The 9,261-nt window shown below is 44.4% G+C and overlaps 1 protein-coding gene across 1 annotated transcript; it reads right to left on the bottom strand.

The window, feature by feature from the left end:
- Window positions 1-1,169: 1,169 nt before the first annotated feature.
- Window positions 1,170-9,261, bottom strand: CTSZ (cathepsin Z). Its single transcript, XM_065414428.1, has 6 exons — window positions 9,015-9,261; window positions 7,800-7,963; window positions 4,770-4,949; window positions 3,856-4,006; window positions 3,397-3,559; window positions 1,170-2,806 (listed from the first exon to the last, which is right to left on the bottom strand). Exons 1-6 carry the CDS (start codon window positions 9,146-9,148, stop codon window positions 2,693-2,695), a joined length of 906 nt encoding a protein of 301 aa, XP_065270500.1. The 5' UTR covers window positions 9,149-9,261; the 3' UTR covers window positions 1,170-2,692.

Below are 9,261 nucleotides of genomic sequence, written 5' to 3'. Positions count from 1 at the left end.
TGCTGTTCCTGAGAAAATCCACACATTTGGCCTCTTAAAATTCAGTTTGCACAAGGTCAGTTGAGGTTTGTTAGAGGTTGGCAGCAGCGTTCAGTTGGTACTGAGCATGCTCCTTCCTTGCCTGTAGCAGCTAAGCTGGACTTGCCTTGGAATTGCTGCTCCTGGCAACTGGACTGAAAGGAGGGAGAATGTTTGTTTGCATTTCTCTGTTTTCCCCCTATTGATGCCTGGGCAGTGAGGAGGAAGCAGCCTAACTCACCTGCAATGGGGCGGAGGATAAAAGGATTTATAATTTATTTTAAAATGCTCCTTTCCAGAAACTGGAATGGAACCCAGGATTCTTCAATCTCATCATTACTCTGCTGTCAGCAAATGGCAGTGAAATCCAAGATCAGCTAGTGTACCTCATCCCCTAGCAGTGGTTGGTTCACAGAGGCGGATAGCCAACTCCTTCCCATTGCTGTTAAAAAGAACCTTAAGGCTGAATTTTCAAGAGTTAGGAAAAGTCAAAATTAGAGTTGCCCCTACAACCATATTTTGGCCTTCAAGTGAAAGGTCTGTGGTGTGGACCTCAAGGGACAACCCTGTTGATGACCCATCTGGGTCACTGTGGCTTCATATTGTGGAACTTATAAACCTTAAATGTTTAAGTTAATTTTAAGAATAGCAAGGGTGCAAAGTTGAGTTTTCAAGAGTCAGGCAGTGTAGAACTGAGGTTGCCCATGCTTTGCATATATGAATTATGCTAATATGACCATGTAACTAAAGACTATTAATTTTGCAACCTTCATGTTTTAGTATCCTTTTTTGACAGCTAAAGGAAAGGCATTTGGCCAGGTTCACAAAGAACATCTGTCAGAACTAGGAATAGAATGTAGCTCTTGTGGCCCATCCTATACTGTATCCATGAGACCAATGCTGCATGTTCTAATATGGATCATAGGCCCCTAGACTGTCCTCTGTATTTTGCTAGGCAACTAGTTTAGGAGACAGTTTTCTCCCTCTGAGATTGAAGGTAAAGATTGGACCTGGTATTACTTTATCAAAGCAGCAGCAGCAATGGTGTTAGAAATCAGTGGAACAGTGATGAAGCTAATAATTTGTAAAATAAAGCCCATGTCACAATGAAACAACTGTAGATGAGTAATGTGCCTCTCAGTTGTAGGTCACAGGTGAACAATTACATTTTTATTTAAAACAAAAAAGCAGCTGGCTCCTCAAATTAGAGATGTTTTAAGACATTGGAAGATCAGTTTCTTCTTAACTTGCCAAAATGGAAAACAGAAGTCTGTAGCTCCCTGCTGTGCTGTAGCGTACCTGAAATGCAGACCCTAATCTCTGTTCTAGGTAAATGTGACCTTCAGTACATACTGCCACATTTAGTATGTTGTGGTTGTTTAGCATCTCAGTCCAAGAGCAGGACCCTTGGTGACATGGGGCACTCAGTTTCTGTGCAAATTGTAGGTGTCATTAGTTCACTCATATACACATGCAATCATTGAAGGTGGCTCTATTCCCCCACCCATCCTTCGCTGGCACCTCATGGTGGCATTTAACTAAAGTACAGATTCTGTTTAAACCTTGTCTGTGCCCTGCCAAGAGATGCTGCCATAGGTACCACTAACTTAATGCTGAGAAACAAATTCCATTAAACTCTTACAATCCACTTGTGCACCCTCTAATCACTTCACATAAGAAACAATGTCAGTTTAACAACTGTGATTCAGTTAATGTTTGATATGGTTTGGTTGTAATTTACACCATTACATAACTAGGCACATGAGGTTGAGTAAGCAGGAAAGAGGAAGATAACATACCATCTTCCCTTGTATGCTAAAAGCACATGTTAAAAGCTGTGTCTCATTAGAACCCTGTTCCCATTCTCCCCCCCCCTTAAAAAAACCTGTCATTGTCCTTGTACAGAAAAATAGCACAGCCATTCAAATACCAAAGCCTAGAATTAGAGTAAAGAAAGCATCAGGCAATAACAATCATTGCTTATATTAAACATTTTCCAGTAGTTTTAAAGAGATTTGGTTACTGTTGCATCACTTTCAGTCAGATAAAAATGACAATCTGCAATGCAACACATGCCTTAGTGAAACAATAGGATGTGACTATAGGACAGAGTTTTAAAATAGAGAACAAAAAACATAGTACGGTTTCTGCATTTATGTAGCTCAGTGATATTTACTTTGCTATTGTACTTTGTATATATAATTTGCAAGTCTAAACCCAAATTTTTAAAAGAAATCAGTACCTCTTGCTTAAAGTAAACTTTAAAGTTTGTACTAGAAGGAAAACCTCCTTTGTTACAAGTGTAAAACAAATCTTATATATTCCTTCAGATTAAATATTGACAAGAAAGAATGATTTTTCCAATGAGAGGATTTGTACCTATAACTTCTGATAAGTTGCTTGGTAAGTACCAGGCACACAAAGCAGAGGATAAGCAAATTTGTCTTAACAGCGGCTTTTAAATACACAGTGTAAGTTAAAAATCTAGAGGCACTTTTTCCACTTCTAAAACATCATGGTGATCTGAGCTAATTCCTCTTAACTGCCTGGTCATTCTTTACTACAGAATAGTTAAACTGCCTTTTAATTAAAAACAAAAAAACAAAAAAAAAACAACTTGATTGGAGAGAGGAAAAAAATAAAATTTCAAAGCCAGAAAGTACCCTAGAAACAATCAAGGTAATACAGGATCCCCGTAGGCACAATCCTCTTCAATAGCGAGATTGTACTCAGCTCCTTTTCCACCTTTATATGTGCTTGTCACAATCCTCAGCCAGCCCAGTTCACCCTATAGTAAATTAATTTTCATTAGTATTGGCAAAAGGTTTATAAATTAGTAACATCAAAGTAACTTCTGTCTCATAAGCAGTGTACTTTGGGCAGAGCAAGGGTGACTAGAGGTGAAGGCAGATCCCTGCAAAGGGTTTGAGGGGGATTCACAAAACAAGCTTATTTGAAATAGCGGTTCTCTAGTGAACTCATTTGTTTCCAGCCAGGAATTCATTTCCATATCCTACTATCCATAGCCAAATAGCTTTGTGATACATGGTTCCAATAGCTATTTACCACTGGCTTCAATGGGAGTTGCATACACATGAGGGCAGCATTAAGATTTATGGAGTTAACACCGCACAGAGGCTGGCCTGCTATTGCCTTACGTGTTCTTTGTAGTAGGGTAGCATTACATTCAGTTTATAGATTTTTTTTCTTAGTTGTCAGCTGTATTAAAAATCATAAATTGAGACAACTCCTATGGCTAAGACAGAAACTTAGTTTTTTTATAAACAAGCTAGTTGTACAACTTGTAATACAGAAATTGCTGGAATTTTTAAAAATGTGCATTTCATTTTGAGCACATCCCTTCTCTCGCTTCCTTACCCATGGTTCGCCCCAGGAGTTGCGGACAATCCAGTATTCAGTTCCATTTTCCACTCCCCAGCCAGCCACAGATACAATGTGATTCACCATAGGAGAGGGGTTGTATTCAGCATAAAGTCCTCCAGTGTACGCATCCAGCTGTGCAGTAGCCATTATGCCACAACTGTAACAAGCAAAAAGAGCTTCCTCATTCAAAAATAACTTTATAGCAGACTAAAGGAGAACAGTGTCCGTCACCCACTTTCACTTCAAATGAAAAGTTCTTAACTTAAGTGGGTCTAGATCATAAGATATTGTGCAAAAGTTTAGCACATATCAGTCTTCAGAGGCTAAGGCCTGGTCTGGTGAAGAAGTGCTGAATGAGCTACATAAGGAGGCTCTGCAAGCTTCATGGGATAAACTGGAAACAACTAAAAGAAAATTAACAGGATAACTCTTACCCTGCAATACTGTCTTTACCTGATTGGACCATTGGCATAGATTTCTGCCATCATTTTTTCCCTCCCACTGACAGAGCCATAGTCAGCAGTTTTCCAGAGGGTGTAGTTCTTTATCACGTGGCATTCCCCAAAGGTAACACATGTTCCACACTGGTTAAACTTCTTGCATGCTATAAAGAAGCAGTGACATTCGATTAACATTGCAAGCTAGTGTTTTTCTTCTTACAGTTAATTATTCAATGAAGTATAATTAATGGTAAATTTTAATTCCTTTTGAGGGGCCATAATTATAAGATTAAATATAGCAAAGAAAACTGCTTGTTTCTTCAGGTTAAATAAAGCTGCAAGTTCAGATTGCTAATTAAGGCAGTCTCCACAGTCAATAATATTTCAAGGTTATGTGCTCTTTATCTGTTTCAGCCTTCAAACATGCTTTTCAATCATAGGTTATAAAAACTACTTCCTGATAAGTGTCTCAGTATACAAATAATTAAATTGCTTCTGTGGAGCTAGAGAAACAACTCAAGGGATTTGTTTGCAAGTAAGTATAGTAGACTGAAGTTCTGCTCTAGTAACTATGACACTTCTAAATATTACTGCATGAAAGCACCGATGCACAGCAGTGCCTAGTGAGTTCAAATTAGCAGCCTGGATGGTGGATGCTTGTTCAGACATGATGGCAACACACTATGCTGTCTGATTCTGGTGCAAAAAAAAAAAAAAAAAAAAAAACAACCACAGACAGTTACTCTAAGGGAACCTGCTGCTCCTAGTTAGATAGCAGGTGCTTCACTAGCAGCTCGCAGTAAGTAGAAGCAGAAAAAGAAATGCGTGTGTTAGCTAAATTATATTTAATTTCCTTTAAAGCAAATACCAAACCCTGCCAAATGAGAGTGAGTAGTAGCTAGGAAGGTCTGCAATCTGTTGCCATACTTTGGTCTTTGGCTTGGTAGTTGTTACAGGTCTCATCTGGAATGCCATGGTCGTGAGCATACATCCAAACACCTGTGTGGTCTCCACCTTCGCAGGACCCTGCGTTGGCACAGTCAATAACATTCTGAACAGAGAGGTAGGCAGAAGGCCAAGCACCTTTTCTCTTAATGTTGATGCGGTCTGTGGTAATAACAGAAGAATAAACAATTGGTGCTTGTTAGTTTTACTGTTGTCTGTAACTCATTACGGGCCAAATGTTTCAACTATGTCTCCTTAGCTGCATCTGTTAAATATATGCAGACAGCTGTGGGTGCAAAAGCCTACAGTGGTATATGCTAACAGAATGGCTAGGTGCCCACACCGTGACCCAATCGGAGTGGGCGAAATGATGGCGTCTATGTTTTGCAGGTGCAGCTACTGTTTTCCATTCAAATTTGGCTTCAGGGGCAGATATATATGGATGTACAGGTTTCATTTCAGTCCTTAATTAGATAAATCCTAACATCCTCTACCAGTTATGAAAGCACTCAGGTGTAACTAATGATAATACCTGGCTCTTCTATACCATGTTTCATCTACAGATCTCAAAGCTCTTTACAAAGCTTGGAAGTATAACTATCCCTATTTTACAGATAAAGGAAAAACTGAGAAGTCAGATGACTTGCCCCAGGTCACCCGTAACGTTGGCTGTAGATCCCAGGTCTACTGGATGTTCTGCTAGGCTCTGAAATCTCAAATCTGCATAGATTTAGGCAGCAGTGAGACCAAGGGCCAAATTTTCTGACAGTTTATGCCCAATTGTACTTGCTTGGTTTACTCTTACTTGCTTGCCCACCTCCTTGCTTTCTCTGCTCTCCCACTTGTTTGTCTACTTAGACGGAGTTCTTTGGGGGCAGGGACTTTATAATAAGCATTTGTACAATGCTTACTACGATGGGGCCATGATCCTTAGGTAATACTGCTACCCCAATCATAATGATCATTCTTCTCAGATGCGTGAGAAGAGCTCTTTATGAAAAGTAGACACTCCTACTGCTTCACCTGAGGCCTCAGAAAGCTTCCACTCTACTTCCCTAGTCTGCCAGTGACAGCAAGAAAGCACAGATTTGACACCCCTTCTATTACTAAAGTTAAGGAATTTTGATAAATTTGATTTTTTTTTTAATGTCCTGGGCACCTTTAATTTTTCTCAAAACTGTAAACAAAGCCAGTCAGAAAGTTCAGTTGTGTTTACACTGAAGTCCAGCGTCCTGATATACATGATCACCAAGCCCTGCCAGTATCTGCATTTTTGGATTAGTTAAAAACCTGGTTCTTCATAACGCCATCTTCGTCCCGGACTAGTTTCCCCAGCAGCTCCTACTGCCTCCAACCTAGTCTCTGTTCTGCATCTTTCTCTGTGTACCACTCTCCACCCCAGACACTGGTTATGTATTATATCTATCCAAATTAACAGAAACTCTGCAGGCATCTGCATGTGTTTTGTAGAGCACCATGTACACTGGCAATGAAACCTGTACTTCTGTTTCCCTGAGTGACTGGTAGTGAAACCTCATCCCTGTAAGACTTCCCCTGCTTCAATATGTCCGCTCAACCTGTATACAGTAACTCCTCACTTAACGTTGGTTATGTTCCTGAAAAATGCGACTTTAAGTGAAACAATGTTAAGCAAATCCCATTTCCCCATAAGAATTAATGTAAATGGGGGGGTTAGGTTCCAGGGAAATTTTTTTTGCCGTACAGTACTATAGTTGGCAGGTACCCCCACCTTACCCCACACAGTACAGCCCACTGGCACTGCAGACAATGAGGCAGGCAAGGAGGCTGAAGGTGCTGTAGGCTAGGAGAAGCATGTTGTGCAGCAGCCGCGGCAACTTCCCAGGGATGGAGAGCTCAACCCTCGGCCTGCCCACACCACCCCTTCCCCCAAACCCCCACCCTTAACCCGCTTCTTCTTTCCCCCCGCCCCCCTTTTTTTTTGGCCATACAGTACAGTATTCGGGAGGGAGGGGGAGCCTGCACACTGAGTCCTTGCTCCTCCCCCCTGAATGCTGCAAGCCAGCTGATTGCCAATGGCAGGAGGCGGGGGGAGGAAGGGGAAGGCACTGATCCACGGGATCTGCCGGCAGGCGCTGTGTGTGGGGTGGCATAGGGGAGCTGATGGGGGAGCTGCCAGCTGTGGACAAAGCAGGCAGCCAAACGACGTTATAGTGAAGCATCACACAACTTTAAATGGAGCATGTTCCGTAACTGAGCAGGGACGTAAGATCGAAACAACGTTAAGCGAGAGGACGTTAAGTGGGGAGTTACTGTAACATGCTCCCAGCCCCATGTGCATCTGTCCCACTGCTGCTGTTGCCCTAAAGAGGCAAAAGAGAAACTGCTCCACCAAAAGCTAAACTCCAGCTGAGCTGCTGCCCCCACCCAAAAAGGGGAAGTCACAGTTGTATCTCGGTTTTCACTGTATTGATAGATATCTATGTACTTCTCCTGGTAGAGAACAGTCAGTTAGGCCCTCTTTCTGGGGCCTAACTGACTGAATGCAAGAGGGAGAAGAGAACTATACAGTGAAGGGAGTGTGACATTCCCACCCCACAAGCAATGTCCCTTCTGCTAAATGTGTTTTAATCAATCCAATTTTTCCTTTTTAATCTGTGTATAATTCTAAATGAGGGAGGCCACCTCTACCACAATGGAACATTCCACCAAGAAAAAAAAATTCCCCTCTTCAGCTGCCAGTCGGGGAATTCCCACAGTATATGCTACCACCAAAACTACCTTCACTTTAAAATCTTCCTTACCCTCTCCCCCGTCTGTCTTATTTAAGGCAGGTACCTTGGCCCAGAGCCTCAAAGCTATTTAGGAGTTAGGCCCTTTGTCTTGTGCAGTGACAACCCCCAATAGTGCTGATAATCCTGCAAATTGAGGATGCCCCCCTCATCAGGGGTTCAGAACGTTGGGGGATCCTGAAAATGGACTGACTGGCAAGAAAACAATACCCAGTAACAACAGATACCCAGTAACAAGTACCTGCTAAGGCACTGGTGCTGCCATGAGCCCAACAAGACCCACAGTATTGAGGAATGTGCTGGTTCCGAGTGGTACTGGCAAAATTGGTCCCGTTTACATTTCGCCAATCCCAGCTCGGGGGAAGTTTAGTGATGTCCAGGTACTCGTGAGGTCGAGGGTAGGTTCTATATGGAAACAAAGTAGTAAGAATTAAGCCTGTTTCCCAGAGATGATTTTTATATTTTCAGAGAGAGAGAGGGGAAAAAAATATCTTCCAGTCTCACAATGATGTGTGAGAATTTCCATCCTAGCTTGAGATCACATGATAGTTCTAGCCACCATGACCTTTAATGCCCTTCTATCTATGGTCTTGTGACTAGTGTTAACTCACAGAAACAGCCACCAGGTAGGCAGCTGAGATTAACATAAGAAATGAGAGGCCTGCCCAATGCAGCCCTTCGCAGGAGTTCACATGAAACAATCCAGGCTTCATGCTGTTTTCGATCTACTCTCAAAACTAAGAGGATGGATTTATTGTCTCCCTTCTGCATTGCTCAGGAGTCCTGTATCAAGGAATAACTTGGCAGCAGTGCAAATCCCCGTCTCCCCCCAATAGTCACCCTGTGCCCACATCCTCAAAGGTATTTAGGCACCAAATTCCCTCTGAGGAGCTGGGTCCTGGTCATTTGCCCCTAGAGAAGCAGAGAATCCTTGGCCCTGCTGCTGAAACTGGGACCAATTGCAAAGACCCCGTTTCCCCGCCTCCCTAGGGGATGGCGATGAGCCTGGATGTTATCGAAACTAATTGGTGCGGTGAAGTTCTCCGCTGTTACCCGGGGCCGCTTCGGGTCGGCCAGGCGCAGGGCAAAGCCGGAGGGTGCAGGCCGGGTACAGTAAGGAGGGGCTGGGGGAAGCCGCAGCGGGGTAGGGTAGGGGCTGGGGAGGTCTCGGCATCACGTGGGCAGTGACATTCCGGGATTTCACCCCCAGCTGACTCCTCCGGGCTGCGGCGGGCGGCTGCTGGGCTCTGCCTGCCTGGGGAAGCGGCGCAGCCCGAGCCAGGCAGCGCCCCTGGGCCGTTCCCGGCACGCGAGAGGCTGACCGGCTTCTCCCTGGTCCCGGCTCCGAGGAGCCGCCTCTCGCCCAGCCAGTGGCCCGGGCGTAGCAGCAGCGTTGCATGTGGCTGCCTTCCTCCCACCCAGCCGGGCGCCCCCAGCGGCGGGGCCGAGCGCTCACCTGAGCCCGGGCGGCCTGCGCGGGGCCGGTTTGTAGCAGTGCTGCCCTTCCCTGAAGTAGAGGCCGGCGTCGGAGGCCGGGCAGAGGCAGCCCCAGAGCAGCAGCCGGAGGAGATGCTGGGGCAGCCTGGCCATGCTCAGCGCAGCGGTCCTGGAGCTGCAGCTGCTTCCTGCGCGGCCAAGCCGGTTCCCCCCGTCCTCGGCGCGAGCATTTAAGGGAAGGTTGCGGCGCCTGAGTCAGCCAGGGG

Source organism: Emys orbicularis, chromosome 12 (genome assembly GCF_028017835.1).
Source record: "Emys orbicularis isolate rEmyOrb1 chromosome 12, rEmyOrb1.hap1, whole genome shotgun sequence".
NCBI classification, from domain to species: Eukaryota; Metazoa; Chordata; order Testudines; family Emydidae; genus Emys; species Emys orbicularis.
The sequence above is the reverse complement of the archived record's forward strand: the minus strand, read 5'-3'. Positions and strand labels throughout refer to the sequence as shown.